Source organism: Dreissena polymorpha, chromosome 1, assembly GCF_020536995.1.
Source record: "Dreissena polymorpha isolate Duluth1 chromosome 1, UMN_Dpol_1.0, whole genome shotgun sequence".
NCBI classification, from domain to species: Eukaryota; Metazoa; Mollusca; class Bivalvia; order Myida; family Dreissenidae; genus Dreissena; species Dreissena polymorpha.
In genome coordinates, this window is record NC_068355.1 from 105,692,081 (window position 1) to 105,713,900 (window position 21,820).

Here is a 21,820-nt window from a genome sequence, read left to right on the forward strand (position 1 = left end):
ATTCGCAAAATAAACACCTCGCTCACGTAGTGCACAATCAGCACTATAATTCTGTATTCCAAATTTAATATGTTTATTCACAATATTTTCACTATAAATAGAGATATAACTACTTATAATTATCAAAGTAACAAATTTGATTTAATACTTTTAAAATCCAATGAAAATAGAAGGAAAAAATCATTGTCGTAAATGTTGCTGCAAAGGCGTTGTATTTCCATATTTTTTTGCCAAATAGTTTTCCTTCCAAAACTGACACGACCGAAAAATGGTTGATGGAGGACAAAACGAAAGTAAACATAATTATATTGTAGAAAATTGATAATTTTAGATCAATAAACATCTATAGTGTTTTGCGAAGAGGACAGAAATGGTAGACGAACGGAAACGCCTGTTGCCACCGAGAATAAACGATTCTGAAGAAGACCACTCGAATAGTTGCTTATTTAGCTGCCTGAGCAAATATAATTTGAAATGCACTTCAAAAACAGCCGTATTAGTATGTGTAGCCCTGGAACGATTGGCATTTTACACGATATCAGGAAATCTCGTTTTATTTCTGAATGGAACGCAGGCATACAATTGGACCACTTCTCAAGCAATGACTGCATCCTATGCGTTCTTGGGTGTGGCATGCATTTTTTACTTCCTGGGAGGAGTGTTGGCAGACATTATCCTTGGACGCTTTTGGATGATTCTTATTGCATTTGCTGTGTACATCATTGGATATGCTGGTCTTCCAGTGCTTTCCCGACAAGACCCGAATAACTTAACTACATTAAATTGCACATTGAATGGGAACCCTCACGAAACTTGCCCAATCCTTGTATATGTAGCACTAGTCATTATTGCTGCTGGAACAGGATTGCTTAGGGCAAATGTTGCCCCCTTTGGAGCAGATCAGGTAGGATTCCAGACTTAAAATAGCACAAACTCTTAAAAAATAGCAGTGTAAATGTTAATGAATGGAATGTATGCTGTGCATTGTTTATTTGTTATCTTGAAATGGTATTTAATGATTTATAGTTACAAGGTGATGACCCCAAGGAAACAGCGATCTTCTTCAACTGGTACTATTGGTGCATTAATGTTGGAACACTAGGCGCTCTCGGAGGTATAGCATATATGCAACAGCAGATGACTCGTGGATTCTTTTATGGATTTATTGTTGGGGCTGCTAGCCTTGTTCTTGGACTTGCAGTTTTCCTTACAGGTATAATGCACAATTTTATTTTTTGTGTTATAAAAAATTAATCATGATAATTCATTTAAAAATTGAAATAATCGATCCTTGTTCGCAAATACATGTGCGCTACTGTTTTTGTTACAGGTTCATGCTCATACAAATATAAAAAACCTATTGGAAGTGTGTTCATAACCATCTTCAAGATCATTCGTGAAGCAAGAAGAATAAAACAAAGGAAAAGAAAAAATGTGGCATTGCCCCGTGGGTTAGACATTTCAAGGTTTTTATAAGATGCTTTTTTCAGTGAACACGTTTCATGAGCCATGTTGAAAACAACTGAACTGATAAGTGCATGATTGAAATCATTGATTCTACAGAACAACTTTTTTATAATATGTATAATGATTAACCTGATAACTGAAATTTTCAATTGTAGGGGTAATTCTGAAAAAGAGCAAGAACAAAGGCCGCTGAGTTTCTTGGACTATGCCAAGTTCAGATATGGAGGCAATTACCATGATTACGATGTTGATGACATTAAAAAGTTGGGGAAGATTTTGGTTGTGTTTTCTGCTCTCATTCCATTTTGGATGGTGTATTATCAGGTATTTTTATTGAACCATTGTGAAAACTAAATTTTAGGCCTTTAAAGAATGTAGCTATGTTGTGAATATATATGATTTTAATATTTTTAAAAATGAAATCACAGTTAACGTGGTAAGAATAAAACAAAAGCAAATTTGATTTGAAAGACTTAATATATTTTTAGATTGGTGATTTAATGAACTTGTTCACATATTGGCAAAATGATTATTAAAATAATATATTAATACATTAGTTCTTAGAAACAAAATTGCACAAATTACTAAGAAAACTGTTTTAAATATTGTAACATTAATATGTACTCATTATTTAAAACTAATTAATGAAGCTATAAAGTGTTGTTTGTTATTACTTTTCATTGATAATTTGGCTTGTCTTTCTTGGCCAGATGGAGACATCCTTCCTGGTTCAGGGCCTTCACATGAAGCTGATCGTCAATGCCAACCATACCCATCACTGCAATGTGTCACCAACAGATGTATACCCACCATCAGATAATAAAGATGACAAGACTTACTATAATAATCAGGTTATTATCACTGTACATTAATAATGTTTGCAATGCTCTGATGGTTCTGAATGTTTTTAAAACTTTGAAGGCCATCTTAGTTTGTAAAGCGCTGGACAACAATTTGTATGGCGGGTTAGACCAAAGGATGGCAACATAACTTGTATTGGATTGTTCAAGTAAACAGTGAAATATCAAACAAAAGATTTTTTTTTTACAAAAACAGTTTCGAGCTATTATGATGGCATAGATGATTTTTCTTGATTTCACTGCAATATCATGTTATCATTTAATGAGCGTTTAATTTAGATTAAAAATCTTGATAAAACTTGGTAAGAATGTTTATCTTGACAATATTTGAAACCAAGTTTGACTTGCATCTAAAAACTAATTCACCATGTCAAATCTTAATAAGACTTTTGAATAACCCTTGAAGCAACATTATTATTGCTCCTCTTGATGAAACTTGCTCAGAATGTTTATTATGACGATATCCAATGGGAATTTCAAATCTGGGTCTTGTGTGGCAATCAAGCAGATCACCTGCTGTTACATCTTTCTGCAACATTTATGCCTTAATTTGAATGAAACTTGAATAAGAATGTTTTTCTTGACCATACGTATACCAAGTTTGAGTATGTGTCACTTGGTCAAATCAAATTGATTAACCTTGGTCAGAATGTGTTTTCTTTTCAATATCCAGGCTATGTTTGAATTTGTGTTAAATGTGGTCAAAAACTAGAAAACCAGGTAAAGTCTTCAACAATTGATTTTCACATTAGTTTGGAGAAGCAATTTATGGTCATCATGGTCGTTTTGTTGACCATTTATTTAAACAAACGGACTAGAGGCCCTATGTCAATCACCTGAGACTCATGGGAACTGAACTGTTGTAGCAGCTTTTGTGTTGTGTCATTTTATTCATTCATTTTAGAACTTTTCCAAGATGTAATTTGAACACAAATTAAGTTCTTAGCAATGTTCATGATGATTGGATACAAACATTTAATATATAGAGTGTTAACAAAGTTTTTCTCTAGGTATGTGAGGGAAAAAAACCTGTCCCATTAACTGGTGACCATAATTTGCAAGGACTGGAACCATTTTTGAACAAGAAATCATTAAACAAAATTAATGTTTTGAATCATTTTTATAAAGACTGGACAAAAAACAAACTCTGAAATTTTCAAAATATTTAAGGAAAAATTCTCCAAACCCTGCCAGCTTCATTTTTAAAATTTGACCAACCTATTTTCTTACTCTACTGAGATATCATTATAACTGATTAACTGAGCAACCTTCATAAAAAAAGGACCTAACCGGTTACTTTTAGAAAGTTCACGATTCACTAAATATATATATTTAAAACTGCCCTAACCCCTGGTAGCCATGCATTTAAATGGACTGGAACCAGTACAAATTACTTCTCAAGCTTTATAGCTTACCTATCGACAGCATGCTCTTCTTTTGTCTGTTGTTTGTCGACTCTCTGTCTTGCACACACGTCTGAGAAAAGGTGAGCACAAAAAGTTACAATGATAATATTATACAATGTATGACTGTTTTCCTGACATCCAGCACTTTAGTATAGCGGTGGCCTGGCTGTCCTTGTGTGATGTCCTGTTGCTGATCCTCCTGATCCCCTTCATGGACAGGGTGGTCTACCCCTGGATGCAGGGCAAGGGATGGACGTTCACCATGATCACCAAGATTCTGGTCGGCTTTGTGTTCGCGTTCTTTGCTGTGATAGCAGCTGGCTTGTTGGAGTGGAGACGACTTAATGTCTACTGGGACAATGGGACTGACTCGTGCTGCTATGATGTGGTCCCTCAACAGTTCTGTAAGTTTTCTTCACTTACAAAGTTGCTATTCACTTTCTTTCAATTAAATAGAAATTAAAAAACAAAACATATTCACTTAAGAAATAGCTTAGAACAAGATTGCACCATTAATTGAAAAATGATAAATACAGTATGTTATTCATTTTGCTTGGTTGATTAGTTGTAATTTATAATGTTTTCACAGTATTTGAAAGGTGCATTTAAATATCGTTTGACATGGCAAGATTGACATTGCAATTATCCACCTACCATTGTTAAAAAAGAGCCTTCTCTTGCGTATTACATTCTCACAAAAATCATATGTTACTTAAATTGCACAAACAAAATTGTTGTTATTTTGACACATGTGTATTCATTATTGATTGATTGTTATGTTGACCGTTAGCTGTATATTTTAAAGTCGTAAATAAAATATCTATTGTGCTAAAAAACAGCAACATAAAACATGGTTTGTCAAAGAAACATAGCACACCTTGGAAAAACGTGCTTTTGTAATTGCCTTCATTCTTCATACTTCGTGTACTCAATATTTACGGTATGAACACTTTATTGGCAGCATTAAATGACAAATCTATACAAACTTGGTCAGATGGTTTGTCCCAATAATATTTTGGCCAAGTTCAACACTGGGTTTTCAGAGGTAAAAAATATAGTCAAACAAAAGAAAAAGCTTTTGAACACTCTAATGGCCACATTTTTTGTCATTAAACTTTTTCAATGTGTCCCAATGATATTTCAGCTAAAGCAAAAAGTTGGTTATGTGGAATCAAAACAAATAGATCAAATAAGAAAAAAGCTGTGAAACTTCTTATTATTTATTGCCAAGTCTCAGCAAAATTGCAATAAAGAGCATATAAGCAGATAAAGGGAAGCCTTTCATTTTGTAACTCGGGTTTGGAATTTGGTAAAACAATGATTTCAATTATATACATGTTGTATCAATCAAATTTGAAATTTTGGGGATCAAAAAGAAGGTCACTAGGTCACTATTTTAAATGAAAAAGAAGGTTGAGAACACCTAGATGTAATTGGAACAAATGTTCTGAACATATTTACAAAAGATTTGGCAAAAAATGTGTCTTCTAGAAAGGTCACAAGATTGTTCTTGAATTTGACCTAGTTACCTTGTTTTTGACTGTGCGTAACCAAGTTTCGAACTAGACAAGTGTACACGGGAAAAATGCTCTTACCATCAATATTAGGGGATAAATGTGGTTTAATAAAGTTCACAAGCTTTTTAGCTCATCTGACCATATGGTGGTAAGCTTTTATGATCACTTTTTATCCGTTGTTCATTGTCAGTTGTGCATTGTTAGTATTCCCTTTGTGAACAATCTAGAGGCGACATTTGCTGCCCAATTTTAATGAAACTTGTTGGGAACATTCGTCCCAATTATATCCAGGGTGTATTGGAAACAGGGCCTAGATGGGTCAAAAACTGGTCAACTTAAACAAAAAGCTTGTGAACACTGGAAGTCTAATTTTTTAGCCCAATCCATATGAATCTTGCTTAGAAATATTTTCTCAATGATATCTAGGCTAAGTTAGGAAATGGTTTTGATCAGATGATAAACATGGCCAAACAGAGGGCGGGGCAGTTTACAATTATTATGGCTATAGTGAAACCTGATGAACACTCTAGAGGTCACATTTGTTGCCTAATCTTCATGAAAAGTACTCAACACATTTGTCTCTATGATGTCTTGGCTGAGTTTGAAATTGGTGTCAATCCTTCTATTTTCTGAAGTGAAAAACTCAAAACAATTTGATAAATTTATTGTAATCTAGAGAAGCTGCTTTTGACAAGTTAATGTGCTTACCCCTACAAATTAAACTAGATTTATGTGAACTACTTGTAGCACGTGGCGTTGTGTATTATGCTGCAAACCTCAGCATTTTCTGGCAGGTCCCTCAGTATGTACTGATTGGCTTCAGTGAACTCTTCACAAGCATTGCAGGTAATGTGTAGTCTATAATAGTATATGATTTATGCTGACATGTTACTCAATCATTTTTTGTTATAAAAAGAACAGAGAACTACCCAACAAGAAATACAGAATTAAGTTCTGATCCTATGTGCAGCATAGTTAAACATCTAATTTCAATTGTGTGATGTAATTGTTGTCTAATCATGTTGCATTCATGATAACTTGTGAACTATCAGTGTTTATTTGTAAAGAAATGACTGTTGTTTTTTTTTCTGTTTGAGTTTTGTTGTTTATTGACAATGAAGTTGTGATTTAAAATGCCTGAATTTCAAACCCCATTTTATAAGGCAAATGTGTATACATGTGTATAGGGTATATAGAGTACTAATCACCTAAATTGATATCTTGTGTTGATAAATCATGAATGTTTGTATTTGTTCTAACACTAGGTCTAGAGTTTGCCAGTATGGTAGCCCCTCGCTCCATGAAAAGCAGTGTGATGGGCTTGTTCTACTTCTTCTCGGGCATTGGCAGTTTCCTGGGCTCCGCAGTTCTGGCCATGTTTCAGGGCGTCTGGTTCTCTTCAGCTGACCATGGCAATATCAACAGCAGACATGGCTGCTACGGGTTAGAAGGATCATCTAATCTTGACTATTATTTTTTTTTGTTAGCTGGAATTCAACTTTGTGGAATATTGTTTTTTTTATTTATTGTGAAAAAGCTGAGACTTTCAGAAGACCCCGTCATTGCTGGAATTGAGACAGAGAAAGAGCAACCAAGGCTGCCCTCTCGACCTAGCAGCAGACTGAGTTTTGGACGGGGCAGGAGGAGAGACTATGGCTCGGACAGTTCGACCGGAGAAAGATCTATAACCCCAAAGTATGTAGAGGAAGTGGAGACTGTGGAGTCTTCAGCCTCTGAGTCGAGTTCAGGCCTACGTGACAGAGACTCTCACACTCCCCTTGGCAACATAGCCCACCAGCCTCCTGTCAGACGTACGGTAGGACGAGACAAGACCGGCAGAATTGGGCTAAATATGTAGTAGCTTCTGGCTGCCAGTAATTATTTTGTCACTTGACTGTAGAAAATTGGGTGCTTATGGGGTATTAATCAAGATGCTTAATGTTTTTGCTCACTGTCATATACACTCAAACGCTCTTTACATGCAATGCTTATGTTTCTGATTTATCAAAAAAAGCTAACAATATAGACTTCAAATTGCATTATTTTTTCTGTATAAAATCTCTCATCTGTGACTCTTTTCCGGACCTCTTGTAAAGGTGTGCTAGTGCTGCACATGCAAACGTAAAAATGCAAATATTATTGATTTTCTTCACATAATTTCTTTTTCAAATAAAATATTCATATGCAAATTAAATTAATAAGAAGAGATCAAAACAACTTATTTGTAAAAATGTTTAATTAAAGAGCATTGATTGTGTATATCATCGAAAAGGTTGTGACATATTGCATAGTATATGTTTTCGTTATGGGACTTCTGAGTTAAATTCGCATGTCAATGTAAATATGAAAGTCAATTTACTCAAATTAACAGTTTAAAGGATAAGTATGGTACAAGTGTTAATTTCTAGCACTGCTAGTCTTGTTTAAAGGGGCCTTTTCACAGATTTTGGCATGTTTTGAAGTTTGTCGTTAAATGCTTTATATTGATAAATGTAAACATTGGACCTAAAAAGCTCCAGTAAAAAAATCAAGAATAAAATTTAAATAAAGGCAAAAAGTAGCCCACAGCAGGGCTCGAACCAGTGACCGCCAGAGTCCTGGAGTAAAAACCAATTAGACCACTCGGCCATCCTGCCAAGTATGAAAGAGAGACGTATTTTATACTTTATATAAGCAATCTTCGTAGTTTCACAAAATTAAACGAAAACAACAGAACTCTTCAAATTATTCAATCATTTCGCGTTGCAACTCTTTACAATTGTCAAGTTTTTTAATTGTCAAAAGATGCATATAATGGCCAAATTAGACCATGATAAATTTTCAGTATTAACGTTAAAGTACCTCTTCTCGAACCTCACCTCTTTTCAAACCCTTCATTAGTTTACTTTTTATGCACATGCGCGCACACGCACTACATCACCGTATTTTTAGGTATTAGTAATTTGTTTAAGTCGACTCGCGCGTAGCTGCAAATCGAGGAAAATGCGTCAAAAATAGGTAGAATAAGTTGATTAATCATAAAACACGTAAAAATCATTGTATTTCTTAATGCTTTTTACATATGTAAGGATTTTCCGTAAAAAAACTATAAAAACATGGTCTTATTTTTGTTCTCAACTTTGCTTGACAATTTACACATTTCAGCTGCTGCAGTAAGTCATGTGACCATGGTCAAAACATGTGATTAATTTATTTTAAATTTTGTACACTGAATGGTTCGAAAGCAGGTACTCATTGTTTGGGCAGTATTGATAGTTTTACATGATATGGACGTGCTGGAAACTTGCAAAAATCTGTTATCATAAAAGGATTTACATAGCAATTACAGTTGCCAGCCATGAAGAAACAAGTTATTTATCAAATGTAGTACTTGTAAATATGTTTCACTATTTTCAACTTTATATTTGAGTATAATTGACGTGTCAAAAATTAAGAGGTTCGAAAGATGGTTTGTCCATGATACTGTTGCCTCACAAATATCATAACTAAAACGAAAATTCGCGAATCTGAAACAACTTTTTTCAACTTTGTCAATTCACCAAAACTTGAAAAGGCCCCTTTAAAGGCTTTTGCATCTTTCTGTTTGTGTCCATGCTAAGTAAAGCATAACAGTACATGTATGCAGATTTCAAAATACAATAGCAATTAGATGATACATGTATATCTCACGTAATTATGCTAAGCCTATGTAAAATGCTCTCAGCAGGGCATAATTATAAAAGTGCAAAGATACGCAACAGCTACAAAGTCAATTCAACAAAATTAGAACATTTGCATTTATATCACAGTTTGCCTTCACCATTTGTATTCCATGCACCAAGATTTAATTTTATTCTTTATACAAATCTTTATTTTATGCTTTCTGGTGGTTTATAGAGAAATATCAGTTAATTATCTATATTTTTCACTGTTTTACTGTGAAATGACGTCATTTTTTCGACGAAAGGACGTCATCATTCCAGTGAAATTCCCCAGTTAAACTCTTTTACAATATAAATGAAATGTGAAAAAAAAATAAAATAAAAAGAAAATTTGTTGGATTCGATGGAATATCGATTTTAATTCACTTGTGATCATAAAAAATATATTTTTCACTCGTAGCTGTGCCACTCAGGAAAATATTATTTTCTATGATCACTCGTCAAATAAAATCGATATTCTAATGTAATCCAACAAATATCCTCTATTTAATTAATATTGGCACCTCATGCTTCTGTACAAAATTATTTAATACTTTTATTAGTTTTCTAACGGTGAAATAGGAGGAGACTGGGTTTGAAGAGGTGTGACTGTCTGCACATAGGGAATATGTAAATTATTTTAGCTTTTTTGTTCATCAAAAATTGTGGTTGCTTTGGTTACAAAATAAGTGCAAACTTTTGGAAAAAACCTTGGCCTTGCTGCTATCCAGTTAGCACAGTTGTTCAATTCCTGTTCATGGCACATGAGATTGGTTGGGGCTCACCATACCAGTGGGGTTTATCTCAGATTCTCTGGGTTCTACCTGCAGCATGAGAACACACGAAAGTTGTGCAGCTGTCAGAAAAACAGTAAAATTGAATAGCTGTTAATTTCAGCTCTAATTAAAAGTTCATTCAAACTTGTTAAGTCTATGTAGTTAACTAGGAAGGAGTGTTGGGACACACTCCGTTAAGTCTATGTAGTTAACTAGGAAGGAGTGTTGGGACACGTAGTTAACTAGGAAGGAGTGTTGGGACACGTAGTTAACTAGGAAGGAGTGTTGGGACACATAGTTAACTAGGAAGGAGTGTTGGGACACACTCCGTTGCTAGACATAATGCAGCTTCTGGCGTAGAATGACGTCATAAACTTCGAAAAACACACACACACAACCTGTTATTATTCAAAATGTATATAAGCTTGGTTCAAGAAAGTGTTTAATTTGTAAAATCTGGGGAAATATCCATGGGATTTCAAAGAACAAGGTTCACAAAGCATCTAAATATGCCATATGAAGTGAAAAAAATAAGTTTCACAAATCATCATTATTTTGGTGTATTTGTGGAGCTTAACATCTTACCTGTACCCTAGAGATTGTAGTGTCTTTTGTTGCAGAAATAACTGAAAACTGTCAGCCAAATCTGGATCCTGTTACTCAACAATTACCATTAACGTTTATTCCCAGGGGAAGCTTTTTCACTGTTGATTCATTAGCCCATTTAAATATGTATAAGTCTATGGGTCAAAATGAAGTTTAGTGTTGAGAAGATCTATGCAAGCTGTATTGATGAAATTTTGGGTAAGCCCAGAATTTGTCAGAACGGTCAATGTCAAAGTAAAAATGAGGTCAAGTGATTTGGGTGTGTTGAAAATCATCATCCATTTAAATATCAAAGATTTGTAGAAAGCATTAATGTAATAAAAACAGATTTTATTTTTAGCTCGACTATTATATATGAAATATATATAGTGGAGCTATCCTACTCACCCCAGCGTCTACCCTAATTATTTTCATTGTCCCTTGACATATTGCTTTCATATTTTGCATACTTGTTTACCAACATGACCCCAACCTATAAACAAGAGCAGACAACTCTATCAAGCATTTTGTCATAATTATTGCCCCTTTTCCACTTAGAATATGCAGCAAATGTTAAAGTTTTCGTACTACCCCATCTATTTTCATTGTCTCTTGACATATTGCTTTCATATTTTGCATACTTGTTTACCAACATCACCCCAACCCATAAACAAGAGCAGACAAGTCTATCAAGCATTTTGTTATAATTATTGCCTTTTTAACCAGGTTTTCCGAAGGAAAAAACTGGTTATTAGATTGGCGAATGCAGGCGGGCTGGCTGGCTGGCTGGCGGGCTGGCTGGCTGGCGGGCGGGCGGAACAAGCTTGTCCGGGCCATAACTATGTCGTTCATCAGATTTTAAAATCATTTGGCACATTTGTTCACCATCATTGGACGGTGTGTCGCGCGAAATAATTACGTCGATATCTCCAAGGTCAAGGTCACACTTTGAGTTCAAAGGTCAAAAATGGCCATAAATGAGCTTGTCCTGGCCATAACTATGTCATTCATTGTGAGGATTTTAAAATCATTTGGCACATTTGTTCACCATCATGGGACAGTGTGTCGCACGAAAGAATCACGTCAATATCTCCAATGTCAAGGTCGCCACGACTAAAAATAGATTTTTTTAAAAAACAAACTTACAAAGGGGGTTAATTTTGTTTGTTCATTTCAAAAGTTCAGTTTGAGTTTTCTCCCTTTATCAGATTTTTTTTTCACAATGAAAACCTGGTTTTGTGACAATTTTGTCCCTTGTTTATACTTAGAATATGCATATTATTGATAAATCTATGTTAAAGTTTGCGTACTACCCCAAATATTTCCTATATCCTTTGACATATTGCTTTTATATGTTGCATACTTGTTTACCAACATGACCCAAACCTATAAACAAGAGCAGACCACTGTATCAAGCATTTTGACATAATTATGGCCCCTTTTACACTTAGATTATTGAACCTTTTGCTTAAATTGTCATAACTTCTATATTTATGATCACATTTTATTATTACTTTGACAAAACAACACTTACCTGAACACCACAATGGATTCCACCCAAACAATACCCCACGCCCCTACCAAGAATCCCTTCCCCACCCCCCTCCCCAACTCCCCCCCCAATTTTTTAAAGTCCCTCACTATAGTAGTGGGGGACATATTGTTTTTGCCCTGTCTGTTGGTCTGTTGGTTGGTCTGTTGGTTGGTTGGTTGGTTTGCGCCAACGTTAACATTTGCAATAACTTTTGCAATATTGAAGATAGGAACTTGATATTTGGCATGCATATGTATCTCATGGAGCTGCACATTTTGAGTGGTGAAAATTCAAGGTCAAGGTCATCCTTCAAGGTCAAAGGTCAAATATATGGGTCAAAATCGCTCATTTAATGTACACTTTTGCAGTATTTCAATATTCAAGATAGCAACTTGATATTTGGCATGCATGTGTATCTCATGGAGCTGCACAATTTGAGTGGTGAAAGGCCAAGGTCAAGGTCATCCATCAAGGTCAGATGTCAAATATATGTGGCCAAAATCGCTAATTTTATGAGTACTTTTGCAATATTAAAGATAGCAACTTGATATTTGGCATGCATGTGTATCTCATGGAGCTGCACATTTTGAGTGGTGAAAGGTCAAGGTCAAGGTCATCCTTCAAGGTCAGAGGTCAAATATATGTGGCCCAAATCGCTAATTTTATGAATACTTTTGCAATATGGAAGATAGCAACTTGATATTTGGCATGCATGTGTATCTCATGGAGCTGCACATTTTTAGTGGTGAAAGGTCACAGTCAAGGTCATCCTTCAAGGTCAAATATATGGGTCAAAATTGCTCATGTAATGTCACTTCTGCAATATTGAAGCTAGCAATTTTATATTTGAAATGCATGTGTATCTCATGGAGCTGCACATTTTGAGTGGTGAAGGGTCAAGGTCAAGGTCATCCTACAAGGTCAAACGTCATATAGGGGGACATTGTGTTTCACAAACACATCTTGTTTTTAAACATCATCTAATAAATGACCACACCCAACATTATACCCCCCTACCCCCCCAATTATTTTTTTCCTTTTTTTATTTTTGAAAGATCGTCTAATAAATGACCATACCCCACATTATACCCCCTCTCAACCCCCCCCCCCCCCAAAAAAGATAATAATATTTTTGTCCTTTTATTAGCTCACCTGATTGCTCAGGGGAGCTTTTGTGACCGGTCTTTGTCCGTCGTCTGTCCGTCCGTCGTCAACATTTGGTTTGTAAACACTCTAGAGGCCACAATTATTGTCCGATCTTCATGAAACTTCTTCAGAAGCTTTGTCCCAATGAAACCTCGGTTGAGTTCGAAACTGGGTCGTGTCGGGTCAAAAACAAGGTCACTAGGTCAAAAAAAAAAAACACCTTGTAAACACTGTAGAAGTCACATTTCATGCCCAATCTTCATGTTTCTTTGTCAAAATGTTTGCCTTAATGATATGTTGGTTGAGTTCAAAAGTGGTTCCAGTCCGTTGAAAAACATGACCGCCAGTGGGCGGGGCAGTTTTCCTTATTTGGCTATAGAGAAACCTTGTAAACACTCTAGAAGTCACAATTTTTGCCCAATCATCATGAAAGTTGGTCAAAACATTGGTTTTATTGATATCACGGACGAGTTCGAAAATGGTCCAGATCGGTGAAAAAACATGGCCGCCAGTGGGTGGGGCATTTTTCTCTATATGTATAAAGTGAAAACATGTGAACACTCTAGAAGTCACATTTTTGGCCAAATTTTCATGAAATTTGGTCAGAACATTTGTTTCCTTGATATGAGAGTTGAGTTCGAAAATGGTTCCGGTCAGTTAAAAAACATGGCTGCCGGTGGGGGGGGGGGGGGAGGGAGCAGTTTTCCTTATTTGGCTATAAAAAAACCTTATAAACACTCTAGAAGTCACAATTTTTGCCCAGTCATCATGGAATTTGGTCAAAACATTGGTTTTATTGATATCTCGGACGAGTTCAAAAATGGTCCAGATCAGTGAAAAAACATGGCCGCCAGTGGGCAGGGCATTTTTCTCTATATGTATATAGTGAAAACATGTGAACACTCAAGATGTCACATTTTTGGCCCAATTTTCATGAAATTTAGTCAAAACATTTCTTTCCTTGATATGAGAGTTTAGTTTGAAAGTGGTTCCGGTCAGTTGAATAACATGGCTGCCAGGGGGGGGGGGGAGGGCAGTTTTCTTATATTTATATTGTAAAAAAAGCTTGTGAACACTCTAGAAATCACATTTTTTGCCCAATCATCATGAAACTTGGTACAAAGATTGGTTTTATATATATCACATAAATAATGCCATAATTATTGCCCTTAGATTGTCCAAATTTTCATTATATTATACAAAATCCTTGTAAACACTCTAGAGGTCACATTTTGTTTCAGATTTTATGAATCTTGGTCATAATATTTGTTTTTGTAAGCAAAGTTTGATGTTTGGTAAGGGGGGTTCAACTCAAAATATAGGTCACCAGGACAAATCTTACAAAAACAAAAACACTATATGCCAGAGTTTTGGTTCAATAATGATGAAACTTGACCAGGATGTTTGTCTGGACAATATCTAGGTCAAGTTTGACGTTTGGTAAAGATTGAATGAACCGACTCCTCTCAGGTGAGCGAACTAGGGCCATCTTGGCCCTCTTGTTATTTTTTAAATATTGTCTAATAAATTATTGAATATGAACAATTTCACCATGATGGCTTACATTATAATGTCAAGCACTCGAATAGTCGAGCGCGCTGTCCTCTGACAGCTCTTGTGGGTTTACCTGGTACATATGAAAGAACACACACACACACTGGCAGTCAAATGGCTTTTTGCCTCCAGGCATCGGTAGTTTCGGGTTCATAATTAAGAGAGGCTCGGGAATATCCACAGTATGTTAGCTTTTTATCTGACAAAAATTGTTATTGCTTTAATTGCAAATATAAGTAAAAATCAAAGTCTGGATCCTGTGAAAACTAAAAAAGTACTTAAGCTCACTTCAACTGTTTGTTATTGGCGTCGCTCTGGAGAGCGGCGACTAGTATGTAATGCATTTTTTTTAGCTCAGCTGAGCACAACGTGCTCATGGTGAGGTTTTGTGATTGCCTTTTGTCTGTCGTCCGTCGTGCGTTGTGCGGCATCAACATTTGACTTGTTAACTCTCTAGAGGCCACATTTATTGTCCAATCTTCATGAAATTAGGTCAGAAGATTGGTCTCAATGATATCTTGGATGAGTTTGAAAATGGTCACGTTTGCTTAAAAACATGGCTGCCAAGGGGCGGGGCATTTTTCCTTATATGGCTATATATGGCTACAGTTAAATCTTGTTAACACTCTAGAGGCCACATTTATTGTCCGATCCTCATGAAACTTGGTCAGAAGATTCATCCCAACGATATCTTGAACGCGTTCATAAATGATGTCGGTTGGTTGAAAAACATGGCCACCAGGGGGCGGGGCATTTTTTTTATATGGCTATAGTAAAACCTTGTTAACACTCTAGAGGCCACATTTATTTTCCGATCTTCATGAAACTTGCTCAGATGATTTGTCCCAATGATATCTTAGATGAGTTCAAAAATGGTAACCTTGGCTTGAAAAACATGGCTGCCAATGGGCGGGGCATTTTTCCTCATATGGCTATAGTAAAATCTTGTTAACTTTCTAGTTTGTTCAATCTACTTGAAATTTGGTCAGAACATTGGTTTCCTGTGTAGTAAAGTTTGGTTTTATTATGTCAATATTATGTGACATTAACTGTTTTATGTAATTTTTCATTACACAGAATTTTCATAGTTAACATAACTGTTTAAGTCATTAACACTTATGATAAGCCTTTCAACTAAGAGATAACTGACAGAAACACAACTTGTACATGATTTTGCAGTATTTATGCAGTATATATCTCCCTTGTTTAACCTAGTTCAGTAATCTATTTTTAGTTCTGCTCTGGAATTTGGGAAGATATTGATCATTGATAAATGCACTGTTCTGAGGGAAAAATGACTTCTCTGCCAGTGATCTCTTCTGAACTGTATAAAATAAGCTGTTTTGGCTGATTTAAACACCTCTTGATGCCTTCTTGAAAAGTTAACAGCTCTTGAAAAAGGTTGGAATTTTGAAATAATTAAACTCTTAATTATTTTTAACACCAGCATCAAGACATTTTGGCATTATTTTCTAAAACTTCATAGGTACATTGATCATGACTCGCAGATGACCCCTATTGATTTTGAGGTCACTAGGTCAAAGGTCAAGGTCACGGTGACCAGAAATAGTAATATGGTTTTTGAATGATAACACAAGAACGCATACCCCTAGGATCATGAAACTTCATGGGTAGATTGATCATGACTTGCAGATGACCCCTATTGATTTTGAGGTCACTAGGTCAAAGGTCAAGGTCATGGTGACCCGTTATAGTAAAATGGTTTCCGGATGATAACTCAAGAACGCATACGCCTAGGATCATGAAACTTCATGGGTAGATTGATCATGACTCGCAGATGACCCCTATTGATTTTGAGGTCACTAGGTCAAAGGTCAAGGTCACGGTGACCCGAAATAGTAAAATGGTTTTCGGATGATAACTCAAGAACGCATACGCCTAGGATCATGAAACTTCATAGGTAGATTGATCATGACTTGCAGATTACCCCTATTGATTTTGAGGTCACAAGGTCAAAGGTCAAGGTCACGGTGACCTGAAATAGTAAAATGATTTTCGGATGATAACTCAAGAACGCTTTTGCCTAGGATCATGACACTTCATAGGTACATTGATCGTGACCCTCAGATGACCCCTAATGATTTTCAGGTCACTAGGTCAAAGGTCAAGGTCACAGTGACAAAAATCGTATTCACACAATGGCTGCCACTACAACAGACAGCCCATATGGGGGGCATGCATGTTTTACAAACAGCCCTTGTTTTTATATAGATTTTGAACTTCTTTTTACATTCATTAAGGTATTTGCTGTATGTTGTTCATTTTTGTAACGATACTTAGATTTTTTAGACTTGGCTTGTACCTGTGCTTAATTTTCTGTCATTTTTTTTCATTTTCCGAGTTCTTGGAATAAAAATTAGTTATTTTTGTTAAAGCTGTCTTGGTTTTCACCTATAAATAAATTCTTTGAGTGTATTTAGGCGTCCCTGACTGAACGCCTTTAGTTAATTGAATTACAACCAGTCAGTATAGTCATCCTGAATGGAAATAAGAGTTTGTCAAATAAATATTCCCGCATTACATAAGTGCTCACAAAGTTACATAACTTGTAACCGTCCTGTGACCAGTTCATTTGCGTAAGCGAAGAAGACCGAACTACCACACCTGGATAGGACAGTTGAGTTCGATAATGGTTTGGATCGGTAAAAAAAAACATGGCTGCCAGGGGGGGGGGGCATCTTTTTCCTTATATTTAGATAGTAAAAAAGCTTGTGAACACTCTAGAAGTCACATGTTTTGCCTAATCATCATGAAATTTTGTCAAAACATAAGTTATGTGGATGTCTCAGACGAGTTTGAAAATGGTCATGATCAGTGAAATAACATGTCCGCCAGGGAGTGGGGCAGTTTTCTTTATATATATATAGTGACAACATGTGAACAGTCTAGAAGACACATTTTTTTCTCAATCTTCATGAAATTTGGACATATCTTGGAAGAGTTAAAAAATGGTTCAGGTCTGTTAAAAAAACATGGCCGCCAAGGGGCCATTTGTTGTTCATTCTTCATGATACTTGGTTAGAACATTTGTTCCATTGTTATCTTGGGCTGCAAAGAACAGGTCATTTCTTTTTATCTCAGGTGAGCGACTTTGGGCCTTTGAGGCCCTCTTGTTTTCGCTTATGGGAGGAGCAGTTATTGTACGGATCAATATATATATTTTTGTTTTAAGAATATCTTGCATAGTGGTGATTTTTGTATAAATTAGTGTAAATAAGTACTGCATTTGTGCCTATTATATTTATTACAACATTTATTGCCAATAATGCAAAGTTAATTCTTTTAATTAATAGCTAAACACAGGGACTGGGCACTAATAAAAGATCACAGGGACTGGGCAAATATGCGAACCGGTGAAACTTTAAATAAATAGTCAACATTTTTGTCTGAAACTTTCAACAGTCGCCGATGTAGTGGATGAGGTGTCCGCCTAGCGGTCGGGAGTTGGTGGGTCCGATTCCCAGGCGGGGAGCATTTTTTTATATACTATTTATTTTATTTATATATTTATATATATATTATATTTTTAATATAAATATATATATATATATTTTATATTTTTTAAATTTATTTTTTACATATTATTTTAAATAGAATTTAAAAATACTGCGTTTTAATGCGACCTAAATACAACATTGCACATTTTTATTAAAATTAATGGATGCCACGTGGTGACGTTAATTAAAATTTCTTACATCTCTTAAATATCTTATAAAAAAATACACGTGTTTTTATATTAACAAATAAATGCAAACAACACATCTATTTTGCATGTATTTTTGTTTTTGTTTATGGTTGTCTATCATAGGCCCTAAGTACTATCCCTACCACATAAAGAGCGCGAAGCGCGACACGTATTATTGATTGTAACAATGAGTTGTGATAAAGGAAGCAGCCGCTTATCAAGGAGGAGCTGTGTCCCAGCAACACGTTTCCCTAGAGTCAAGCACTCCTCAGAGTTTTTTTTTCAAGAACCACATATAGAGCACGAAGCGCGACAAGTATTACTATCCAGGTGGTATGGACCCTTTGGTATGGACCCTTTGGTATGGACTTTTTAGGTGACACTATCAATGCGCATTTTGTGAGATGAAGCAGATTTTTTTTAAACCTACACAGTTCTGTTCCATTAATGAAAATTGCACACGGATGCCAGTAAAAAAGGAAACCAATGTTTTTAAAATGAACTATGGAATATTTGGGGGTTACAACACAAAATCATAGATAATGGTTATACCAGTATCTTTTTCTGTTTTGATTAAAATAATCGGCCAATATATTTATATTTACAGTAGAAAAAAAATCGTTCCATGTAATTTCATTGAGTGCCTTTAACACTGAAATTCCCGACATCCTTTGATGCTTTGCATCAATATTTATCTTGTAATGCTCTTTTATTCATAGTGTCAAATCTCTGTTTTTATGATTTTTTAAAACCTGTTTTATTTGTAATTAAAAACATTTAATGCATAGACATTGTTATCATGTGCATTTAAAATGCATTTAATACTATGTTATTTAAGCAGTAGGAATGAAGATTTTTGAAGACAAATGGAAAGAAGACTTTCTAGCAATTGTTTGGCACGAAGTTAAGTGGTTCTAAGTTTTGTTTTTGGTCACTGGGACTATAAGTAACCAGGAGTTGACTGTTTATGTAAATGAGCAGAAAACAATTGATGATGCTTGCACAGTTATGATCACTCTTTTGTCTATCTGGTATAATAGGTGGATTTGGTGATTTGCCTTACATTATTAGCTACGGTATTTTGCATTAGGTTAATGATAGGGAATAACAGTAGAGAATATGATAGTGTTTACTTTGAAAATGACATATTTTCATGTTAAACTTGAACAAAATGAGGTAAAAGAGGGTTAGGAGAGCATGTCTTTTGAAGTAAGTGCTAAAGACTTGCCATAGATCTGACTTTTTTAAGCCCCTCTTCAAAAAAGAAGGGGTATATTGTTTTGCTTGATGTCAGTCGGTCTGTCTCTCGGTAGAGCAGTCTTAATGTCGGTAGACCAGTTTGTTTCCAAACCATAACTCGTCAACGAATTGACCGATTGGCTTGATACTTCTCATGTGCATTGCCCTTGGACAGTAGATGACCCCTATTGAAATTGGGGTCACTAGGTCAACGGTCAAGGTCACTATCACAATGTCAGTCAGTCTGATGTCGGTAGACCAGTCTGAATGTTGGAAGACCAGTTCATTTCAGAATCATATCTTGTCAACGAATTGACCGATTGCAAGGCTTGACATGTGCATTGGCCTTGGACAGTAGATGACCCCTATTGAAATTGTCGTCACTAGGTCAAAATAACTATCACACTAAGTGTTAAGATCATTTTGGATCAATAACTTGTCAACCAATTGACTGATTGGTTTGATACTAAACATGTGCATTGGCCTTGGGCAGTAGATGACCCCTAATGAAATTGGGGTCACTAGGTCAAGGTCACTATCACACTGTGATAAGTGTGAACATAGTTTCAGATCAGTAACTTGTCAACTAATTGACCGATTGGCTTCATACTTCACATAAGCATTTGCCTTGGACTGTAGATGACCCATATTAAAATTGGGTCACTAGATCAAGGTCACTATTGCACTAAGTGTGAAAATAGCTTAAGATCAATAACTTGTCAACCATTCGACCGATTGGCTTTAAACTTCACGTGTTTTGGCCGTGGACAGTAGATAACCCCTATTGAACTTTGAGTTACTAGGTCAAAGGTCAAGGTCACTGTTGCACATTAAGAGTACAATCGTTTCCGATAAATAACTTGTCAACTGATTCACCGATTGGCTTGATACTTCCCATGTGCATTGGGCTGGGACAGTAGATGACCCCTATTGAAATTGGGGTCACTAGGTTAAAGGTTAACGTCACTGTTACACACTAAGTTTGAAATCGTTTCTCAACAATAAATCGTCAACTGATTCACTGATTGGCTTGATACTTCCCATGTGCACTGGCCTTGGACAATAGATGACCCCTATTGAAATTAGGTCACTAGGTCAAGGTCACTGTTACACACTAAGTGTGAAATCATTTCTGATCAATAATTCATCAACTGATTCACTGATTGGCTTGATACTTCTCATGTGCATTGGTCGTGGACAGCAGATGACACCTATTGAAATTGGGGTCACTAGGTCAAAGGTCATGGTCACTGGCACAAGTAGTGGGAAAAGCGTTTCTAATCAATAACTGGTCAACGAATCAACCAATTGGCTTGATATTGCCCATGCGCATTGGCCTTGGACAGTAGATGACCCCTATCAGAATTGGGGTCACTAGGTCAAAGGTCAAGGTACTGTCAAGATAAGTGTGACAATTTTCCAATCAATAACTCATCAACGAATTGACCAATTGGCTTGATACTTCACATGCGAATTGGCCTTGGACAGTTGATGACCCCTATTGAAATTCGGGTCACTAGTTCAAAGCCCTGTTTGGGGGGCATATATCTCCGAACGCAGAACACTTGTTGTTTAGGTGTTTGTGATATTCAGAGTTTGTATAGTTGCATGACATGTGTTGCTTTTGCATGTTCATATGTTTATTAATAATTCTTATTGTTGTTTACACTGTTTTTTAAGCTAATTGAAAATGAAAGATGCTTATTGTTTAAACCATACTCGAAAAAACACAACATGTTCAAGTGTTCTTTCATTTATTGAAAGGCAGCATAGCATCCCACCTAAATGAAATGTGTTTCAACGGCTTAAATCAGCCTTTTTTGTCATTAGTTGTGTGCCACGCATCACCAATGCTTATCTTTTTAACACATTTTTTGTCTGGTCTTTATAAACACGGTGCCTATACCACGTGACTTTTTCGAATCTGTGTTGGGAGAATAAAGCACGACCTAGTTAACATTTGAAAGGATCTTTTTTTAAATATTTCACCATTTTTAATGGGATAAAGTGGAGAGCCTGCTCTTTCGTAAGAGTTTTCTATAGGTATCATGATCTTTTTAAACAAATGAGATTTTTTCAGTAAGGTGCAACCGCGCGTTTGAACGGTTAGAAAAATGTTGGATCAGTGTGGGGACTTCATATTACAAACTCTGGGTTGCACTTTACTAAAAAAACGCAAGATCAAAAACAAGTCCACTTGGTAAATTAAAGCGAAAACTTGTTAAAACTCTAGAAGTCATTTTTATAACCCAATCTTTGAAAAACTTGGTCAGAACATTAATTTGTTTTGATGATATCTCCGTTGAATTGGACCATGTTAATAGTTCATTGAAAAACATGGCCTGACAGT

General features: G+C 35.8%; 2 protein-coding genes across 7 annotated transcripts in view; one reads left to right on the plus strand and one right to left on the minus strand.

Moving 5' to 3' along the window:
• Positions 1–21,820, minus strand: part of LOC127865197 (eukaryotic translation initiation factor 4H-like) — a 394,459-nt gene that overhangs the window by 176,763 nt on the left and 195,876 nt on the right. The window lies entirely within an intron of this gene.
• On the plus strand, positions 269–21,207 carry LOC127865177 (solute carrier family 15 member 4-like). 6 transcript variants are annotated; one of them, XR_008042514.1, is made up of 9 exons: positions 269–904; positions 1,027–1,213; positions 1,331–1,466; positions 1,623–1,791; positions 2,178–2,318; positions 3,876–4,137; positions 5,998–6,096; positions 6,516–19,677; positions 19,858–21,207. XR_008042514.1 is itself a non-coding variant. In XM_052405145.1 (8 exons), the coding sequence occupies exons 1-8, from the start codon at positions 371–373 to the stop codon at positions 7,106–7,108; spliced, it is 2,121 nt and encodes a 706-aa protein (XP_052261105.1). In that variant the 5' UTR covers positions 269–370; the 3' UTR covers positions 7,109–21,207. The 6 variants fall into 6 exon arrangements, 2 of the variants coding, with proteins under 2 accessions (XP_052261105.1, XP_052261107.1); XR_008042515.1 differs by having other exon boundaries at positions 6,516–16,199; positions 16,345–21,207; XR_008042512.1 differs by having other exon boundaries at positions 6,516–12,431; positions 12,727–21,207.